General features: G+C 45.9%; 1 protein-coding gene across 1 annotated transcript in view; it reads left to right on the top strand.

The window, feature by feature from the left end:
- Nucleotides 1-21,912, top strand: part of LOC147124389 (transmembrane channel-like protein 2-B) — a 180,794-nt gene extending 158,882 nt beyond the window's left edge. Inside the window, exons 18-20 of the mRNA XM_085963421.1 lie at nucleotides 4,821-4,899; nucleotides 11,132-11,240; nucleotides 21,683-21,912. Coding sequence (XP_085819547.1) covers nucleotides 4,821-4,899; nucleotides 11,132-11,240; nucleotides 21,683-21,912 — 418 coding nt within the window. The remainder of the gene's footprint in view (nucleotides 1-4,820; nucleotides 4,900-11,131; nucleotides 11,241-21,682) is intronic.
- The last annotated feature ends 1,197 nt before the right edge of the window (nucleotides 21,913-23,109 follow it).

Here is a 23,109-nt window from a genome sequence, read left to right as displayed (position 1 = left end):
TTCCAAATTCAGTTTGAGGGTGAGAGAGTTGGATCTCAAACCAGCGTACAAAGCTTAAATAAAGGAGACTATGAAGGTATGAGAGTAGAATTGACTAAAGTGGACTGGGAAAACAGATTAAAGTGTAAGACGGTACAAGAGCAGTGGTCTGCATTCAAGGAGATATTTCACATCTTTCAAGATAAATATGTTCCACTGAGGAAAAAGGGGAGTAAAAGAAAAGACAGCCATCCGTGGCTTAGTAAAGTAATAAAGGATAGTATTCGACTGAAAACAAGGGCATATAAATTAGCCAAATCTAGTGGGAGGATAGAAGATTGGGAAGCATTTAAAAGCCAGCAAACAATAACTGAAAGATTAATTAAGAAAGGGAAGATAGATTATGAAAGTAAACTAGCAAAAAATATAAAAACAGATAGCAAGAGTTTCTACAGCTATATAAAAAGAAAAAGGGTGGCTAAAGTGAACATTGGTCCCTTAGAGGATGGGACCGGGAAGCTAGTGGTGGGGAACATGGAGATGGCAAAGACACTGAACAAATATTTTGTATCAGTCTTTACAGTAGAGGACACTAAAAATATCCCAACACTGGAGAAACAGGGGGCAATGGGGGGGGGCGGAGGAGCTAAACACGATTAAAATCACTAAGGAGATGGTACTCAGTAAAATAATGGGACTTAAGGTGGATAAATCCCCCGGACCTGATGGCCTACATCCTATGGTCTTGAGAGAAGTGGCGGTAGGGATTGTGGATGCATTGGTGATCATTTTCCAGAACTCCCTGGACTCAGGAAAGGTCCCGGCAGATTGGAAAACTGCTAATGTAACACCCTTATTTAAGAAGGGAAGTAGACAAAAAGCTGGAAACTATAGACCAGTTAGCCTAACATCTGTGGTTGGCAAAATTTTGGAGTCCATTATTAAGGAAACAGTAACAGAGCATTTGGATAAACATAATTTAATAGGGCAGAGTCAGCATGGTTTTACGAAGGGGAAGTCATGTTTGACAAATTTGCTCGAATTCTTTGAGGATGTAACATACAGGGTGGATAAAGGGGAACCAGTGGATGTAGTGTATTTGGACTTCCAAAAGGCATTTGACAAGGTTCCACACAAAAGATTACTGATCAAGATAAAAAATCACGGGATTGGGGGTAATATACTGGCATGGGTGGAAGATTGGCTATCTAACAGAAAACAAAGAGTTGGGATAAATGGTTCATTCTCGGGCTGGCAATCAGTAACTAGTGGTGTTCCGCAGGGGTCAGTGCTGGGACCCCAACTCTTTACAATCTATATTAACGATTTGGAGGAAGGGACCGAGTGCAACATATCCAAGTTTGCCGACGATACAAAGATGGGAGGGAAAGCAGTGAGTGAGGAGGACATAAAAAACCTGCAAAAGGACATAGACAGGCTAAGTGAGTGGGCAGAGATTTGGCAGATGGAATATAATGTTGGAAAGTGTGAGGTTATGCACTTTGGCAGAAAAAATCAAAGAGCAAGTTATTATCTAAATTGAGAGAAACTGCAAAGTGCTACAGTACAAAGGGATCTGGGGGTCCTGGTGCATGAAACACAAAAAGTTAGTATGCAGGTGCAGCAGGTGATCAGGAAGGCCAATGGAATCTTGGCTTTTATTGCAAGGGGGATGGAGTATAAAAACAGGGAAGTCTTGCTGCAGTTATACAGGGTATTGGTGAGGCCACACCTGGAATACTGCGTGCAGTTTTGGTTTCCATATTTAAGAAAAGTTATACTTGCTCTCGAGGCAGTTCAGAGAAGGTTCACTCGGTTGATTCCAGAGATGAGGGGGTTGATGTATGAGGAAAGGTTGAGTAGGTTGGGACTCTACTCATTGGAGTTCAGAAGAATGAGAGGCGATCTTATCGAAACATGTAAGATTGTGAGGGGGCTTGATCGGGTGGATGCGGTGAGGATGTTTCCACTGATGAGTGAGACTAGAACTAGGGGGCATAATCTTAGAATAAGGGGCTGCCCTTTCAAAACTGAGATGAGGAGAAACTTCTTCACTCAGAGGGTAGTAAATCTATGGAATTTGCTACCCCAGAGAGCTGTGGAAGCTGCAACATTAAATAAATTTTAAATGGAGATAGACAGTTTCCTAGCAGATAAGGGAATTAGGGGTTATGGGGAGAGGGCAGGGAAGTGGACGTGAGTCTAGATTCAGATCAGCCATGATCCTATTGAATAACGGAGCAGGCCCGAGGGGCCGTATGGCCTACTCCTGCTCCTATTTCTTATGTTCTTATGTTAATCCAGTGAGTTGCTGAGCCATGCAGAACTGCATTGTTCCATGCTTGATCCTATTTTTTTGGCTGAGTTAGCTGATCCCATTTTAGCTGCAATAGCAGGGCACTAAATTTGGAACTACCCTTGGATAAGGGAGAGTAAAATGTTCCAGGTTTCCTGCTTTTGATTGCTAACCAATGATCACAGAATCACAGAATCACAGAAACCCCACAGTGCAGATAGAGGCCATTTCGGCCCATCGAGCCTGCACCGACACATATCCCACCTGATCCCCGTAACCCCTACACCAACACATATCTCACCTTATCCCCGTAACCCCACGTATTTAATCCCCCTAACACTAAGGGTCAATTTATCATAGCCAATCAACCTAACCCGCACATCTTTGGACTGTGGGAGGAAACCGGAGCACCCGGAGGAAACCCACGCAAACACGGGGAGAATGTGCAAACTCCACACAGACAGTCACCCGAGGCCGGATTTGAACCCGGGTCCCTGGCGCTGTGAGGCAACAGTGCTAACCACTATGCCACCGTGCTGAAAGTGTGTGTGCATGTGTATGGATACTGGATGAGAGCAGGATTGGGCTTGGTTATAATATCCCCATGATCAAGTACTCCGCCAATATTCATAGACAAGGCTTACACTTGAATAGCAGCCGCTTGGGTGAGGTACTGGCAGGTGGCCAGCTCCTGTGGGCTAAACACCAACAATGGGACAATTCTTCAAGTGAGGAATGAAGGGGAGAAAATTGGAAAGAAAATGGTTTACAAATAAATATGTCAAACTGTCCTTCAATGCAGTACCCCATGGTACATGTGCAAGGAAGTAAAATTAAGATTTAAAACAAATAATTTTCTGCAGCATATTATACGATATTGATAGGCAGTTAAAGAGAAGATAAAATACCTTACATGTTCTCTGGCCAAAGTGACTGGCATAAAGCTTTTGTCTAGACAGCAACTTGAATTTCCCTTAGTCGGCTGATTTCAATATATTTAGATTGATACAGGCGACGTCCTGCCTATATTGGGCCTGATACTAAGAGGAGGGAATAATGAGTGATTACATTATGGGACTGTTAAGAGATGCAGCTACTTAATGGACAGTTTTGTGCTACAGCCTCATACCCACTAGATACTCGATTGACCATTCTTTATGTGTGAGCCTAGATAGTAGCAAGCTATTTGACTGTGGAGGGCATCTGAGCTGAGCCTAATCCTATCCATGTCTAGTATCCATAATACATGCACTTTCCAGATGGAGACATTGGATAGGGGAGGATCGGGATCAGGAACCCTGGCTGGTATTTTCCCCCTTTCCTAGCCCAGTGGTCTGATTGAGGTTACCTAACCCAGAATTAAATCTGAGACCTTTTTGTCTGTGTGGTTTAGTACAACACCAAATGGTGCTATAAGCAGGCCATCAGGGAACTTCTTGCTTTAATGGGTTATAAAAAAATTAAATGATGAGGAATCAAGAAATATTACATGTATTCTACTTGTGGAATTGACCATAACTTACTTGGGAGAATGTCTATATTTTACTTTCAAATTTGTCACCTATAAGTTTTTGGGCCTAGTTACTGGTGGTGGGAATTCCTTATTTCAAAAATGTAGTCAACTGATTCATAGGTCAAACGATAAAGAAAAGGAAATTGATTCAAAAAAGAGAGAAAGTTAGGGTTAAGATATAAATAAAGGGAGCCAAAATTCCTCGGCCCAAACAGCATTCCCATGGTGCGCATCGGGTGCAGGAGGCCCGATGGAGGTTATATTTCTGGCATGACTTGGGGATGTCAGGTCTCCATTCAAAATCCTGCTGTGTCCCAGTTCATGCAGAGGTGTCTGCCAAGTGGACTTCCCTTCTGCCCCCAAACAAGGCCCCTTGTATCAGATGGGGTGGACCCGAGGGATGAGAATTCCCATGCTGGGAATTTCCTCAGCCCAGCCACTCTACTGCCAAGTAACCTGGTAAACCCAGCAACTAGGTCACTTCAACCATGCAAGTGGGGCCCACCTGGCCTGGACCCCCATTAAAATTCTGGTTCATGATTCATTTTCACCACTTTATACAGGGGGCAGATCGGGCTGGATCAAGCCTGGGCACCAAGGCTGCATTTTGTAGCCTCCTGAGCAAGGTGGGTGCTTGAGATAAACCCCCAGTGGCACAGTTCCTGCCAACAGTATTTAAATTGGAGCACCTCCCCAAATCCCACATACTCAATGGGGTAAGTGACAGAGGTCGCCGCAGGTGTGATCCTGGTGCAACTGCCAGGCAGGCCGGCCTGCACATTTTCAACCCTTTTACTTTATAAGAAAAGGTTTATAGGGCTAGATTGATCATGAATGGGCAAACATCAATTTTGAAATCATATTGGATTCACCCTTTACAAACCTGGCTGAGCAATCATCATCTTAATTATAGTTTTGAATAGGGAATAATAAGTATTTTGCATAGGTGTAAAGTGTATTTTTAACAGAATGAGTTCTACTTTATCAAGTATTAAGATGTCTGACTACCTTTTAACGTGTGTTTAATTGCAGTTTAGCCATATACTACCTCAATGCCACTTCAAAAACATATCAAACAGCAAACTTGGAGCTAAAAAAGAAGATGCAAATGGTAAGTTCATGTTGAAAAATACTCATCCTGCATATACAGTTACTTAAGCAAACATGGCAAATGTATAGTTTTCTATATTTATGATTTATATAGATAAGAACATAAATATTGAAGCCCTCAAATTCCTGGCATCTGGGGGGTGCAATTTCAGCACAGTGGGAGCCGATGAGCAAGAATGTGGGGCACAGACAGGTTCCGCCATGTTCCAGCATCAGGAAAATGTTGGCAGACAGCCAATGCTCTGCCAGTATGTTATTTTTGGGAGACAGGACTGGCGAGATGCCCGGCTGCCCCTGAAATCCTACGTACAAGAATGTTAATTGACCCCGCAATACTGTATACAAATGATACTTGACGGAGAACGATCCATTGTTGGAGCAGGATTTTCGCCAGGCTCGGCGCCTATTTAAAGTGTACCTGCATCTCTTAACGTGAGGTGTTCTTTTACTCTCATGAAATTGTTGCTGATCTTTTGGAGATTTAGGGGGCTAAATTCAATAGCACCCGAAAACAGACGCCCGGATCGTGGTGCGCGATTAATCCACGCCTGCTACTTTAAATGATTGCAGCATTGAGACAGCGCGAAATGTGATGTTCAGTGGCTGAGTGCCTCAGCAAGGGGTGCCCAGTTCGTGCGAGGCTAACACCACTTAAAGTTAGCCTGCACTACTTAAAGCCAGCCTGTACCTCTTAAAGGGGAGGTGCATTCTGGATGGAAGTGTGGGAAGTGGCTGAGGAATAGAGTCTGACCTGCAAGAACGCTGACTAATGTTGCAACAGGAGAGAGAGCATGCTCCAAGGTTCTCCAATGCTGCACTGGAGGCCCTGGTGGAAGAGATGGATAGGAGGAGAGTGGTCTTAATCCACAGAGTGTCAGCCCTCCAGACAATCTCGGCAAAGGCAGTGGGAGCAGGTAGCCATGGCAGTCAATACCTGAAGTCAAGCCCCGAGGACCTGCATGCAGTGTCGCAAAAAGTTCAATGACCTCACACGAGTGGTCAAGGTCAGTGAATTCATTTTCAAATGCCATATCCCACCATCTGCAACACTAGCCTCACATACTGCTGAATACACCACACCCTCATCTCTCACCTACCAACAATCTATCAAGCAGGATTCATACCTCACAGTCACATGCTTCACCTCACCCTCATACCTCAGCACTGCTGAAAGCCTCACACCCACATCTTGCAGCTTGCACACACTGCCAGCTATTCAACCATGACCGGCACATCAACCAAACATATTTCACCGCACTCACTGACACACTTCCCTCTCTCTTGCTGGACAAGTTGGTGCATAACTGACAGCAGCAGAAGCTAACCAGCAGGGGACAGGCATGGCTGCATGACCTTACCCCGATGGAGGAGACAGTGGTCGCCATCATTTGGAGCGGCCATCACTGAGCCCATGGCCAGTGGCAATGGCTGAAACAATCAAAGATGATGGTACCTCATACCTAATCCTCCTTCTCACATCCCACTTTCCCCTAATCCCACAATATCATCTGATTTACAATCTGCAGATGGTGTAAGCGTTCACCTCTTGCTTTTCCCCGCTCCTCCCCACCCCCACCATAGTCCTACCCTTGTGCCTTTCTCCTTTTAAGATACCCAAGAACTGCAACCTGGCCAGGCAGTGATGGAACAGCAAGAACTGGAAGAGGAAGAAGGCAGTGATGATGAAGACACAGCACTATCACTCGATTTCACACTCGCAGCCACCAGTTCAGATACTGACACTCCGCGTACTTTAGTGAATAGCTTAGACGTGGGATCTGCACATGGTGAGACACTGAGCAGGGGGCAAGGGTAGCGCAGATATCAACTCCCCAGAGGGTGAGGGTGCACACAAATTCTGCTGCAGAAGAATCAGTTGAGCACTTCGATGGGGCAGGCTTCAGAAGAAGGCTAATGTGTATGCACAGTGAAATGCTTCATGTATTGGCAGGCCTTCCAGAAAGCCTGCGTACAATGTCAAGGAGAAATGGAGGAGTCTTAGCACCAACTTAGCACAGGGCTTTGCGCAGAGCTTGAAACCCATCCTTTCCAGCATGGAAGTGGTGGCCAACTCCATTAGCACACTTGTGGACCCAACCATGATGCAGCATTTGATGGCTGATGTCTCAGCTTCCATTGCAGCACAAGCAGCAGCCACCCAATGTCTGAGTGCTGCAGTGGAAGCTCAGACTACTGCCTTCATGGCTCTGGATACCAGTGTTCAAAGGGGCTTGCAGGGTGTCACAGCAGTCCAGCAATCTATCCTCCAACAGATTACTAAGATTGCTGAGGCGCCGCTCCGGAGGGAGTGGCAGTGGCTCTGTGGAGCAAGAACCTGCTGTCCTCTCTCAGGATGTCAACATTCGTCCTCCCACCACTCCGCCAGTGCCCTTGCTGTTGCCTGTCAGTCAGCCCATGCCGAAGTGCATTCCGCAGCTGGGCCTTCTAGGCACAGAGCTGCTCGAGGTCATCCTGCAGTCGCCCCCACTGAAGGTCAGCAGCGATCCTGCAGCCACTGTGATAGCATTTCCTCGGAGCACTAGGACAGGCAAAGGCACACTTAAGACAGGCACTAAGGGAATGCACAAGGCCGACTTTATGTAATATTGGATGGATTGATGTACAAAGTTGGATTGGAAAGTTTGCTTTGTGGTGGCTTTTATTTCAGCATTGTGGCCAAGAGGATGCTGTGATGATCTGTAACAAAGGGAAGGTAAGTTGTGGGACTGTTGTTGATTGGAGAATGGGTTTGCGTTCACTGGTACCGCAGTTGGATGAGTCAATCACGGACAGCCCTTCTCCTCTGTTTCCTCCTCCTCTTCTGCTTCTTCCTCCTCCTCTTCTGCTTCTTCCTCCTCCTCTCCGCTTCTGCCTCCTCTTCCTCCTCCTCCTATCCCTCAGCTGGTCGACATATGCCTGGTGGCAAGGGCTGTGCCCTCATGATGGCGAGGTTGTGGAGCATGCAGCAGACCACAATGAATCCTGAGAGCGGTCCAGGCAGCGGAAGCATTGTTTAAGGATACCCGTGGTCTGCGCTCAGAATCCGTGTGGCAGCATAGCTTTCATTGTACACATGCTGCCCACGTGTGTGTCAGGAATGACCCAGGTTCTGCCTCGCCTCGCCACCAGAGGGCACCATGAACTCTTAATTGTTTCCTTCTTTCTTCCTAATCGTACTCACCTGTGCATGGTTATATGCCTGCTATTTAAGTGGTGCTTAGTTTATGTCCGGTGCTCAGTCTTGAGTTTCACACTGCCTTGTGATCCTCTTGCCGGCCTGCTAGCCTGTATCTGTGCTGTTGTTATTTTGTTTGTTTCTAGTAAAGTCTACCTTTGTTTATGCAACCTAACCTCTGCCTCAGTTTGCCTTCCTGCAGTTGGGTTCACCCAGTGCCACTCATCACAGTGTGGTTAGGTTGCGGAGTGGAGTCATGAGCCAGCAGATAGTCCTTGATGCCCAGTAGACACACTCCGGTTTGTCACGGTGGCTCAAAGATTGAGGGAACAGTGGACTGGCATAGAATTAAAGTATCATGTCTGCTTCCAGGTAATAGGCATTCACCATCCTAATGTGTTGCGCATGGTCGCACACCAACTGCACAGTCAGCGAGTGGTAACCTTTGCGGTTGCGGTACATCTCAGCAGTTAGATGCGGTACCCGCAAACCACGTTCGTGCAGTCGATGGCGCCATGCACCATGGGGAACTCCACTATCCTGGCAAAGCCACGTGCATGCTCTCCCTGCTTCGCTGTGATCAAAAAGAAGACAATGAAATCCCCTCTCCTGGCATAAAGAGTATCTGTCACCTCTCTTATGTAGCAGTGGATAGCAAACTGGGAGATGTTACAGACATCGCCTGCTCCAGTTTGGATGGATCCCGAGATGAGGAAATCCAGTGCAACGGTCACCTTCCTAGCCATTGGCAGTGCTGTCCTTACCCTGGTGTGAGGCTGCAGGTCTGGTTGCAAGAGGTGGCAGAGTTCTGTGAGCACCTCGTTAGTAAAGCGCAGACATCTCACACACTGCTCCTGGCTCAAGCTGAGGTAAGAGAATTGCTCGCAGAAGACCCTAGGTGGGTAAGGCCTCCTGCTGAGAGCCCTTCTCCTCCTCCTCCTCCTCCTCCCTATGCAACCATCTTGTCCGCTTTGCTGCCACTGCTCCATCTCCCTGTCATGCTGCAGGCCAAGGGGGATGACAACTAGAACATCCATGACTGGGAGCAAGTGGTCTGACCAGAACCCTTGAAGTCAGAACCAAAGCTTTCTCCACTTGCAGCACCACTCCCTGTCACCTCGCCAACTTTAAACAACTCTAGAAAGCTGCAAACACTTCCACAAACTTACACAGAGCCAGTAGAAATTAATCAGCAACTAACCTGAGAGTGGTTGCTGATCCCTTTAAATATCTCTGGGAGGGGGTCCTTGCTGCTGCTGAATGCATGTTCAGCTGTATGAGGTTAAGAAAGGGCGTTGAGGATGAAAATGGCAGCGCTGGCATCAAATCAGCATTGCATGCTGATTAACATCACAAGCTGCCTACTCTACATACTTCTGGTGCACGCACCCCAGCGCTGACGCTAATGCCCTAACCAAGATGGTGTCTGGTGCGGCACGAAACAAAAATGTGTGTGCATAGCGCGGATGCCATTTTCGTCATAAAACGCCACCCACAGTGCTGAAAAATGGAGCGCGATGGAACCGAATTTCTAGCTGCTTTATTTCTAAACTCTGCTGTTTGAATTAAGTAGATGTTGCATAGAATGAGTGCAGTCATAGTAAGTTTACAGCATTGGTGCAAAGCGATTTCATTTTACACCAATAATTATCATCCCAGAGTCAGGACCCAAACTGACACTGAAGCAAAGTGGAGTGAGACCTCCTGGAGGAAGAAATCTCATCCTGCTTTGCTTTGCTTTGGAGTCCATTTGTTCCTTCAACACAATTTGAGCTACCTGAGGTTAAAGCCGATGTGAAGCCGAACTGCTTTCCAGCAATACTAAAATTGTAGTGTCAATGCATAACCTTCTCCTGTGTCAACTAGTAAAATAAATTCTGATATTTGTTTGGGCCTAATCATGTGGTTAAAAATACAATCCAAGCTTGACAGCATTGTTCCTAAGCAAAACGCCACGGGGTCGATTTTCATAAAGCTGTCGAGAAGGAGGCGGGACTACAACTTTTGGGTTTTAGTCCCGCCCACATCGACGTTCGGCCAATCCACACGATTTTCCCTTGATTGACCTTGTTAAGCCCGCCCAGCGGGCTCAGCAGGCGAATTAAGGGCCACCCGGCAACAGGTGACGTCACAGACTGAAATTTCATCTGTCAAGAGGTCTTGACAGATGAAATATCAGTGTTTCACAGCTGTTTGAAGCTGCCAAACACTGACAGTCTGACTTCTAACCTGAGTCCTTCTACGCAGACTCAGTTAGAAGTCTCACTGGCAATGAAAGCTGAAGGCTGTCACTTTTGACAGATCACAGCCATTTTGCTTTCTGTGCCAGTTAGATGATGGACTCCCGAAACCTAGAGGAAGAAAGGCTGTTAAGGTAAGTACAGGTAATTTAAACTTCTTTACACACTTTAGACACACCAAACACACTTACCTTTGCACTCATGCACCCATCACTCACCTGAACACCGACATCGCGACCCCTACAAGTCCTTCAACCCGACGGCCCGCCTGCTCTAACCTGGCGTGGTTTGGAGCCTTCGGGAATCCCACACGACACCCCTCAAAATAGGGATTAGGCTAAAAACTGCCTGTTAACTACCGGTTAACAGGCAGTTAATTGGCACTAATCCCTTCCCGCCGCGGGTCGGCGGGTCCCAGTGCCGGGCGGGTACCCGCCTCCCCTGAAACTTACGTGGAGGCGGGTTTTGGGCGGGATGGTGTCGGGACCCTCGAAATCGGGATTTCCCCCCCCCCCCCCCCACATGCCTGAAACCCCGCCTGACGGCTCCAGGAAAATCGACCCCCACGTGTCTGTTGGAGTCAACTAAGATACCTTCCTGGCAAAACTGAATCGTAATGCAAATGTAGAAGTTAATAAATAACTATTATGTCACATTCTGAAGTGTGTTCCAACACAATAACATTACTCATAGATAACAATGCCATCATCTCTGTGTTAAATTCCAACAAACTCCAGATTGTGTGTATTCTATAAATATATTTATATCTTGCAATGAGATGTAATTAAATATAGTCTGATTCCTTTCCTTTATAAAAGCAACGTGAGGAACAAAAGAACAGAAGGAATAATAAAAATACTGTCAATCCTGTGTTGCAAGATTTGGAAGACCTTTTACCAAATGCGAATGCTAGTAAACCTGAATCAGGTGAGAGTGAGAGCTTTATTCTTACAAGCTTTTTCTCTATGTGCTGTCAAATTTTGAAAAAATTAGATAGCTAGAAAAGACATACATTTAAATCTTTATTTGGCAATTATGCCAATATTTGCATGATATTTAATTGAATTTTTACTAGTAAAATCACTACTGTATAAATCCATGAGCTTTAATCAGCTTTTTGAGATGTTAATATTTTGTAATATTATGTTAGATTTCATATTTCTCAGTTTTAGCCATTGACTGTCTTTGAAAGCTCTATAGGAATAGTGCATTAATGAAGTGTAACAGTTCAAATTAAGCGCTGTATGTACCCCTTTCCATTTGCAAGAGCAAATTTGTAAGCAGCATCTGTTTTTTTGTCATGGTTTATGCAAGATGTTGGAACTGCATGATATTTTGGGCTCTGATGGTGGAAATCGGGTGGCAGATAGTTGGTAAACAGGGCAGAATCAGCATCTGCCAGGTTTTTGCCTCATTCTCAAAGGCCAGGTAAATTCCAACCCTGTGGGGGCTGGGGGTAAGCTTCTTCTGTCCCACTTACATCCAGCAACAGTTTGGGATCATGTCTATAGTCGTGCCTGGATTACCATGGGACTACCATCAGATAGATCCTTGATGAGCTCAATGGTACCCACATTTGGCATTGGATCTTTACTGGGCCGAATGTGGGACCCACCACTGAGAAACTGAATGGTAATCACTCCCAGAAGGAATGATTACTATGCCAGACCGGGCCTTCTGTCCTACGAAGTAATATAGAAATATAGAAGATAGGAGCAGGAGTAGGCCATTCAGCCCCTCGAGCCTGCTCCGCCATTCAATGAGATCATGGCTGATCAACCAATTTCAGTACCCTGTCCCTGCCTTCTCTCCATATCCCTTGATCCCTTTAGCCTTAAGAAATATATCCAACTCCTTCTTGAATATATTTAATGAATTGGCCTCTACTGCCTTCTTTGGCAGAGAATTCCACAGGTTCACCACTCTCTGGGTAAAGAAATTCCTCCTCATCTCTGTCCTAAATGGCTTACCCCTTATCCTTAGACTGTGACCCCTGGTTCTGGACTCCCCGACCATCGGGAACATCCTTCCAGCATCTAGTCTGTCTAGTCCTGTTAGAATTGTATAAGTTTTGATGAGATCCCCTCTCATTCTTCTAAACTCCAGCGAGTACAAGCCCAATCGACCCAATCTCTCCTCATACGTCATTCCTGCCATCCCAGGTATCAGCCTGGTGAATCTTCGCTGCACTCCTTCCATGGCAAGAACATCCTTCCTCAGATAAGGCGACCAAAACTGCACACAATACTCAAGATGTGGCCTCACCAAGGCCCTGTACAACTGCAGCAAGACATCCTTGTTCCTGTACTCAAACCCTCTCACTACGAAGGCCAACATACCATTTGCCTTCTTAACCGCCTACTGCACCTGCATGCTTAATATGCAAAATTATTTTGTCTACCTTATTCTCCAGCCCAATCTAGCTTCTGGCTCCCCTATTGGAATGGTATGGGGGGCAACAACCTCTATTGTGCTGCCTCTATTATCTAAGTGACTCAGAATTTGTATCAAAGTCATGGTGGAATGAAAGCAGGGGATATAAGTTTAGACTCTCTGGGATATTCATTTATTTAAGTTTGCAGCACACAACCCATGATGCTGGCACAAACACTAATATTGCAGTCATAAAACTACACATATCAGGAGTAGCTTTATTATTGTAATAAACCTATACAAATAAAATAGACAATTTTCCATTAAAAAAACTACTTCTGTTCTCCATTGCTTTACCAGTTCTCTCCATTCTATTTTTATAATTCATATCAAATATGTCTTATTCCATCTATTTTATACTTATTTTCCATTAAAAAAAAAAAAATTGTCTGCCTTCTAGGTCCCAATATCAATTTACAAAATGTACAGCACATAAAAAAAATCATATGTGACCCTTAAGATTTTTTAAATCCATGCAAGACCATTACATTTAAGGATTGACATAATCTCATCCATGAGATAACCAGATTAACTTTTGACATAATTTATCAGCACCGAATGCATGAGCATAACAAATGGACATTTTCCTATCGGGGGTTTCTGGTGAACCAAACTGGGGTTTCCCCTTCACAAGTGAGAAAATGTTTACCAGTACCCATGAGCAGGTCACATTAGACTTTCAGCAGCAGCGGCAGTCATTCAACAACTGCTTCAGAACAAAAGAAAATGACAAATATCCAGAGTGGTCAACCAAGAGAAAGCATCAACACAACACAACTTTTTTCTGCCATATGGAAATAAAATTGTTTTGTTTGGGTTTCAGGTAAAAGTATTGAATATTTCCCACACATTCAAATATGTTATGGATTATATCTATCCTCTTTCACCTTCCCTGCCTCTCTTGTCTGTGCTTCTCAATAAATTAATAAAGTTCAGTCATTTCCCTATAGTTCTGGTGTTAAAGTCTGCCTAGTTACCCAGTGAAGACATTTTTGAAGCTAATTTCAACCAGTTTGCGGCTACAGTTATATTGCACAACCATCATTAGTGTTTTGAGAATGGAAACAGGTGTGTTCATACTCTGTCAGTGTTGAAGAGATTCTGCAATAAGTTTATAAAATGTCCCGGCTTTACACAGCACTGAACTTTAAAGGGAGATTTTCCTCTTCGTTGTACGTGGGGAATGTTCAGGTCAATTGGTACCCCTCGTCAGAACTAGAGTGCACAAGCTGCATATCCAAAAATGAGCCTGCCTTTCTATGCATTCCCAGCATTTTCTGTTTTTTTTAATTCAATTGTTTTTAATTTTTTATTGTAAGGAGACCAGTGCCATGGATTAACATACTTTCCTTTTGCCTTTGGGACCAAATTTCAAATCCAGGCCAAACTAATGGGATGAAATTCTTGTCTGTCCACTGGTTGTAAAGGCTTTGGGGGAGAAATTCATTATAGCCCAGGAATAGGTGATAACTTTTGAAAAGTTTGAGAATTAGCGCCAGGCGCCAATGCTTCAGACGGCACACAAAATTAAGTCTCATTGCACAAAGAAAGGATTGGAGCGCTAAATCAAGTGCCAATGACCTAGCTCACTGGCAGTAAACTTGAAGCACTGACCAATATCCGGAGCAATCTAATCACACGTTATCATTGCCACAGGCTCTTTCCAGTTCTTAAACGGGAGGTTCATTGATGTTGCAGAACCTCATTCTCATCATTGCTGGCTGTGCAGCCATCTCAGCCAGCAGCAGCAGGTCAAGGAAAAGGAGCCGGATGATTCAAGCAGCCATAAAGATGGCAGATCTACACCTCAGGGAGAGAGCCCACAGATACTGCGACCATGCATTTGAGGCATTGGTGTTTGCAGTGGAAAGACAGAGGGCGATACTCTACCTGGCAAGTGGCAGGAGGCCCTCACCGCATGTTGTCCACACAATGTGGAGGGAGGTAGGCCAGCATGTCTCGGGCAGTACTGTGGTCCTCAGGACCCACAAACAGTGCAGGAAGAAATTTAACGACCTCACACGGGTGGTCAGGGTGAGTCAATGCTTCAACAAATGCTACATACCAGCATCTGAACCATAGTCTTCACACACTGCCCAAAGCACCACACCCCCAGCACTCACCCACCAACAATCTCTACCTACCAACACTCACCACATCTCTCACCTTGCATACAATCAAAGCTATTCAACTATGGCAAGCACATCACCCAGACACATGCTCCACAATCACTCGCACTTTCCTTTCTCTTGTAGGCCACAATGGCTCACAACGGGAGGGAGAAAGAGAGCATAGGCAGGGGACAAGCCGACACCCAACTACTGTCTGAGCTGGAGACTCAAGTGCTGCACATTATTGGGCGCCAGGTGGTGGGGAACATGGTCACCAGTGATGTGCCTCAATAAATCCGAGACTCGATGTTAGCGAAACAAAACAAGGCTTTTATTGACTTAGAAGGTAACACACAGAGGAGAATGTATCTTCCATCCAGAGGTCTGCCGTACTGGATGTGCTGCAGGCTGGGCCAGCTTACATAGGAGCCAGGTATGGGCGGAGCCCTACACACAGTACAATACAATGGAAATGAAACTGAAACCAACCACAGTCACAGGCAGAGAAATACTGATGAGTGATGAATGGAATATTTCATCACAACCAGCAATGTTGATCCCCTCGGGGACAACAAGTCTGTTCATCCCTACTCTTTCTTCTCACATCCCACTTCCCCCTCACCCCACAAGTGTTTCACACTTTCCAGCTAGTCATGCTGTCTCCATGCATTTCTCCCTTCCTGCCCCATCCCCTCACCTTAACCCAAATCTTGTGCCTTTATGTTTTAAATGAGCAGTCTGTCCCTGAGAGCACCGTTGAGAGCAAGGCGGGAGAAGAGGAGGAGGAAGAAGATATTGCATCACTGCATGTCTCACCCGCAGACACCAGCTCAGATACTGGCACTATGCAATCTTTAAAGGCTAGTATAGTAGCGGGATCTGCACAGGGTGATGCACCTGGGACGAGCGGGCTGCAGCAAGGACAGGGGGAAAGGGTAGCTTGGGAGCCAGCTCCCCGGAGGGCGAGTTTGCGCGTGAGTTCTGCTGCACAGGACTCAGATGAGGACCTCAATGGGGATGCCTTTAGAAGAGGGTGATGGGCATGCACACGGAGATAGATGCAATGGCAAGGGTGCCAGAGAGATTCTCCGCAATAGTAAGGACCGTGGAGGAGTCCACCTCCAGCATTGCACAGAGCTCTGCAAACACCATGGAGCCCATCATTTCCAGTCTGCAAAGGATGGTGGACTCCCAGAGAGACCGTGGCGACCCAGACCTGATGCCGCACGTGATGGGCGATCTGACAGCTTCCATTGCAGCACAGGCGGAAGTGACGCAATGTCTTAGTGCTGTAATGCAGTGTATGTTTAGTGGCATCCAATCTCAGACTGCTCTCATGCAGTCTCAGCTTGAAGCAATGCAAGCTCTGACTGCTGCCATCGTGGCTGGGTCTACAAACATCAATAGGGGCTTTCACCGTGTAGCAGCAGGCCATCAATCTGTGCTGCAACAGATTGCTAGGGATGCTGAGGTGCTGCTCCAGAGGAGTGGCAGTGGGTCAGTGGAGCAGAAAACTGCTGTCCTCTCTCAGGATGACAGGATTCCTACTCTCACCACTGGCACTCCGCCATTGTCCTTGTCGCTGCCTGTCATCCAGCCAGCCCAGACTGCTGCCGCCCATGCTGAGGTGGTGCAATCTACAGCTGGGCCTTCCAGGCCCAGAGCTGGTCAAGGGCATCTTGCAAGGCCATCAGAGGTTTCCCACACGGACACTCAGCAGCCTTCCACCAGCTGTGCTGCAGCCATTGGACCAACACTTCGTAGGAGCACTAGAGTAGGCAAAGACACAGCAACAAGAGGCACTAAGGGATTGCACAAGTGTGAATAGTTAATATTGTTGTTGTAAATATGTGTTCACTGATTATTGATAAATGTATTAATTCAGTTTGGATTATTTTGTGGTGTCTCTCATTTTAGCTTTGCGCTGTGATATGGATTGCGACAGATGGGATGATGGGGATGTGGTGAGCAACGGGGATCTGGGGTTTAATTCATTGGAACTGCAGTCTGATGAGGCGGTCACGGACTGCCCTTCCGGAAGGCCGATTGAGTAGCTTCCTCCTCCTCCTCCTCCTCCTTGTCCTCCTCTCCCTCTTCCTCCTCCTGAGGTGGTCCCGCAATCGCTGGTGGCAAGTGCTGGGCCCTCATGATGACCAAGTTGTGGAGCATGCAGCAGACCACACGAAATGGGACACCCGCTCAGCTGAGTACTGGAGCCTCCTCCCGAGCGGTCAAGGCAGTGGAACCATTACTTGGGCACCCCGATGGCCTGCTTGATGATGTTCCTGGTGGCGGCATGGCTCTCATTATATGTTGGGGTTGTGGTGGGGAGTCATGAGCCAGATGGAGAGCGGATAGCCCTCATCTTCGACCACCCAGCAGCGAGCTTGACATGGCTGGAAGAGTGCTGGCACACCGGTGTGGCACAGGATGAAGGCATCATGGCTGCTGCCAGGATAGCGGGCATTCACATTGAGGATTCGCTGTCTGTGGTCGCGCACCAACTGCACATTAAGTGAGTGGTAGCCTTTGCGGTTACAGAAGATCTCAGGATTGTTATGCGGAGCCCGCAAATCCACGTGGGTGCAGTCAATGGCCTCCTGCACCATGGGGAAGCCTGCTATCCTGGCAAAGCCACATGCACATTTGTCCTGCTTCTCTCTGGTGATGGGAAAGGAAGTGTAGTCCCTACTCCTACTGTAGAGTGCCTCTGTGAGCTCCCGGATGCAGCGATGGACGGCAAACTGCGAGATGTTAGCTATATCTCCTGTTACAGACTGGAAGGATCCGCTGGCGAAGAAATTGAGGGCGATGGTGACCTTGACTGCCACTGAGAGAGCCGTGGTTGACCTGATCTGGGGCTCGAGGTCTGGTTGCAGGAGGTGGCAGAGTTCTGTGATCACCTCCTTGCTGAAGCGGAACCTTCTGATACACAGCTCCTCACTTAATTGATGGTAGGAGAAGTGCTCTCGGAATACCCTTGGAGGGTAAGGCCTCCTGTTGAGAGCTCTTGTGGCCCATCTCCTTCCTCTGGCCACAATGTTCCAATCTTTCTCGCTGCCTCCGCCGAAGATCCTAGAGGGCAAGGTCGACTGCCTCTATAGCCCCCATTAATGTAACCAAGTGTAGCACTTTGATATGTTGTGAGAATAAATGTAACTAATTGTTAGTAGCCACAACACTCCTGATAAACAACCTTTATATGACTGAATCGGTTTCACAATGTCAAACTGACAAGGAAGCAGTGAAACACCACTAACCTGACAGCTGTGACTCATTACTAAAGATGCCTTTAAATACCACCCCTGGAGCCGGCATCCACCTGCTTGATGCCTCCTCTCCCTGTCGCTGTCGGGGCGAGGCGCTAAGGCAGGGGGCGCAAATGAATTTTGCAGATCAGGTGCCCAATAAGCGTTGGACGCTCACTAATGTCACAATCTGCCTGGCGTTTAAGTCCCCAGTGGTAACAGTTAGCAGCTGAGCTATGGGGGGCCGGATTTGCCGTGCGTCGCTGGATTCGCCTCGCCCCAGCGCTACTGCATCAGCACTCCATTAGCGTCCCCAACAGGTGCTAATGGGAGGCACAAACCAACTGAATTTTTCCCCCTCTGTGAAATAACTGTTTCGTTTCAACCCATTTTCAGATGATGGGGACTCCTAGCACAACATAAACTTTTCATTGATTTGACACAAATAGGCAATATCATCCTAAGGATAAAAACACAAAATGCTGGAAATACTCAGCAGGTCAGGCAGCATCTGTGAAGAGAGAAACAGAGTTAACGTTTCAGGTCGATGACCTTTCGTCAGAACTGGAAAAAAGCAGGAAATGGAACAGATTTTTAAGCAAGGATAGGGGCTGGGAAATGGAGGAGGGGATGAAAGAACAAAAGCGAACGTCTGTGATAGGATAGGAGGCAGGACAGATTAAGAGACATTAAGAGATATTCAAGGCAAAAGGAGATGGTAATGGGACAGGTTAAGAAACAAAGGATGGCTCTAGATGAAGTATAAATTGCGCTGGCAGAATGAAAGACAGCTGCCATGTGGGAGAGAAGAACAGAAGGTACAAAGAAAAAGTGTGGATAAAAAATATATATATGATCGGGGCCGAGGTTATGATCTGAAATTGTTAAACTCTGTGTTGAGTCCAGAAGGCTGTAAAGTGCCTAATCTAAAGATGAGGTGCTGTTCCTCGAGATTACACTGAGCTTCCGTGGAACAATGCAAGAGGCCGAGGACAGTGAGGTCTGAGTGGGAGTGGAGCGGTGAATTAAAGTGACAGGTGACCGGAAGCTCAGGGTCCCCCTTATGGACTGAACGGAGGTGTTCCGCAAAGCGGTCACCCAATCTGCGTTTGGTCTCCCCAATGTAGAGGAGACCACACCGTGAGCAGCGAATACAGTATACTAAATTGCAAGAAGTACAAGTAAATCACTGTTTCACCTGGAAGGGGTGTTTGGGGCCCTGGACAGTGGGAAGGGGTGAGGTATAAGGGCATGTCTTGCATCTCCTGCACTTGCATGGGAAGGTGCCAAGCGAAGGGGAAGGAGTGTTGGGGGTGATAGAGGAGTGGACTAGGGTGTCGTGGAGGGAGCAGTCCCTACGGAATGCTGAAAGGGGAGGTGAGGGGAAGATGCATTTGGTGGTGGGATCACGCTGGAGGTGGCGGAAATGGTGGAGGATGATCCATTGAATGTGGAGGCTGGTGGGGTGAAAGGTGAGGACAAGGGAAACTCTATCATGGTTCTGGTAGGGAGGGAGGGGCAGGGGTGAGGGCAGAAGTGCGGGAGATAGAACGGACACGGTCAAGGGCCGTGTCAACCACTGTAGAGGGGAATCCTCGGTTGAGGAAAAAGGAAGACATGACGGAAGCACTGGTGTGGAAGATGGCATCGTCAGAGCAGATGCGGCAGAGACGGAGAAACTGGGAGAATGGAATAGAGTCCTTACAGGAGGCGGGGTGGGAGGAAGTGTAGTCCAGGTAGCTGTGGGAGTCAGTGGGCTTGTAGTGAATGTTTGTCAATAACCTATCCCCAGAGATGGAGACAGAGAAGTCGAGGAAAGGAACGGAAGAGTCAGAGATGGACCATGTGAAGATGAGGGAAGGGTGGAAATTGGAAGCAAAGTGAATGAAATTATCTAGTTCAGGGCGAGAGCAGGAAACGTCACCGATACAGTCATCAATGTATCGGAAAAAGAGGTGAGGGAGGGGACCCGAGTAGGACTGGAACAAAGAGTGTTCCACACATCCCACAAAAAGGCAGGCATAGCTAGGACCCATGCGGCCCACCTTGAAGAAGTTCTGCTCTTCTGTCTGACGGGATTTCCGTTTGTCTCTTTTACCTTGTTCATCTTCATTGATTTCTGTCTCCCTCCTCGTGTTTGATCAGGTATCTACCAAAACCATTTACTGTTTTTATTTCAGATTTCCAGCATCTGCAGTATTTTCTTTTTGTATCATCCTAAACATGTTTGTTTAACACTTGCATCTTCCCTGTGCAGTATGTGACCCAAGAGTGCTTGACATTGATTTAAAGTGCCAAAAGTAGAAAAGTATCCCATTCCCTAACATTGACATCTCTCTCTTTGGTGACTAGAAATGTATCAATTTGAAAAAAATTAGGCAGTCAAGTATCAAAAAAGTTTTCTTTGTGTTGTTCCAAGATGAAAATTGATACAAATGTTATAAAATAAAATGTCAAATTGCAGTGTTGTACAAAAGGTAATATGACTCTTACTGATCTTTTGATTAATTCATGCCTCCTAATTTTTGACATCAATAAAAAATTAACCAACCAGGTCATTAAATAATGTAAGCTGCAGTTTGAGCAACTTAAAAACCAGAAGCTTGGAAAATGTATAGGAATATAACAGGAATTTCATAAATATCAACACCAGCAGCCAACCTCTGAAGATCTGTTTAAGTAGATTCAGATCCTGGTGCTAGTATTCTACCAGTGACATGACAGTAATCATACCATGAATTGCAATCCGTATAAAAAGAGTACAGTAGCAGCCAACAGACAATCTTTAGCAATGAAGAACATAAGCATGATAGGAACCTAAAAAGTACATTCAGTTTATCTAGTTCTGTCCAACTACAGTCCACCCGTTGGATGTGCTGTCAATAAATGCCAAAAGACTACATTGTACCACGCTTAATTAAAAAAAATACAGCATAAGCATAGCCATTGGAGGACTATCCATATTTGACTAAAAATTTAATTGTACCATACATAATTTAAACAAAAATGTAGCCGGTGAAAATGGGTTGACCACTGAACCATCACACCAATGATGCACAGTACAAGATGATATGTCAGTACCCATTTAGAATGCCATTTGGAGCAACTATGCATTTAAAGATGAAAAGGTTGTTCAGGAGGGGAATGAACAGAGAACGGGTCGATAAGTGAACTTTTCTATCAATGTAAAATGATTGGAGCAGATTTCCCTTTTAGGGAGCCTTGATGTTATCGTGAATGAACGAAGTTCATGTACTCTTCTAACTGTAAAATTACTTCAGCATTATTAGTTTTCGAGTAGAATCAAGGTTACAGTTGAGAGCAACAGTTCAAAATATTGCTAGTCACTTATATCTTACATGAAAATAATACTTGACTCAATTAAATGCAAATTCTATCAATTTTAACAACTATGGGTTCAGGAACCTTCACCTTGTGAATAAGTGTTTGCATTTATTTATTGAAAGTTTATTTTAGCCAACATGTTTTCACAATTTTATTTCATTCAATTTTTTGTAATTAATCCATTAAATTCTATTTGCAATAAAAGCATTTTTCTTCTCTTTGATGTTTACAGGGCAAAACACAACTAAAAAAGTGGTTGAGAAACAACCCACTGGCACCAATGGAGCGACAAGAGCTGATGGAAAACATGGAAAAGCAATGACGCTGGCACCACCACCTCCGCGAATGGTAGTAACAAAACCACCTAACCCAAGACAAACATCACGCCCACCAAGACAACCAAGGTCTGGAACTTCAGGCCCACGCCCACGTGGACCTCCTCCTGGTCAACCAAGACGTTGAGCTGTGAGAGGAAAATGTATCCATCTCTCAAACGTACTTTGAGCTGTCAGTATGGAATTATTGTTACAAAAGTCTTGTCAAACATAGGCTTCATTCTGGTCAACTTTTTACCCAACTCCAAAACTATTTCACCCATCACCAACAAACTCACCATTTTTTATAAGAAGCAAAGATAATTTAAATGTAATAGTCTAAACTTGATGGATTACTTTTTTCTTAAACATTGAGGTTTCTTACTGAATTTGTTTGAAATCATTATACTTTATATTCATTTAGGTACTGATTTTGAAGCAAACCTAATGTAAAGACAATGGCCGTGATTTTGCTGACCTCAGTGGGTCCGTGGCGGGCGACGTCGGTGGCGGGTCCTGACCCCACTGCTGGCTTCATCCCGCTGTCTGAAATGAATTTACCTTGCTTGGCTAATTAGAGGGAGCGGATCTGGTAACATCATTTGATGACGTAACATCATTTGATGACGTGTCATCAGCTGGTTTCCTTAAAGGGACCATGGCCACATTTATTTTGGCATTTGTGCTGTCAGTGTTCTACAGCATTGAGGTGCTGCAAACACTGACAAGCACTGCACAGAGGTGCAGGACTGCACCCAGGCTCTTCCATAACTCTCTCCATATGCTTATGGAGGGAGTCATAGCACACAGGGAGGTCCTCTTCCCTTCCCATGGGTGGAAGAGACCTCCCCAGGAGATCAACGCAGCCTGGTTGCACATTGCAGAGGAGGACACAAGCAGGGGTGTGGTCAGGAGGACCAGGCTGCAGTGGCACAAACCTTTCAATGATCTCAGTAGATCACAAAGCATTAGTACAAAGCCAAACTCAACCTCATCCTGCTGTGCTTCTCATCACATCCCTATCACTCTGCCTTCCCTACCCTACTCCTGCACATCCTTACTCACACCAACTTACCTTGCACCTCCACCCATCCCTCTCTATCTTATCACATCCCCATCTCACTAGCCACCCCTCACACTCACCCTCCTCCTAGTACAATCATACCAACCAACAACACACAGGGGTAGGCACTTGAGTGTTTTAGCCAATGTTCATATGAAGTTTCTGTTAATGTGATGTCAAACCTTGAAACCTTTATTTTCAACACTTTGCGTTCTTGGACAAATTTGTGTGCACCTTTTGGAAGTGGCTTAGTGAGTTGCAGTGAATGGTGAGATAGAACGG

Source organism: Somniosus microcephalus, chromosome 1 (assembly GCF_052327205.1).
Source record: "Somniosus microcephalus isolate GS21.2 chromosome 1, FLI_Smic_1.0, whole genome shotgun sequence".
Classification (NCBI taxonomy): Eukaryota; Metazoa; Chordata; class Chondrichthyes; order Squaliformes; family Somniosidae; genus Somniosus; species Somniosus microcephalus.
This window is presented reverse-complemented; position numbering and strand designations above follow the sequence as displayed.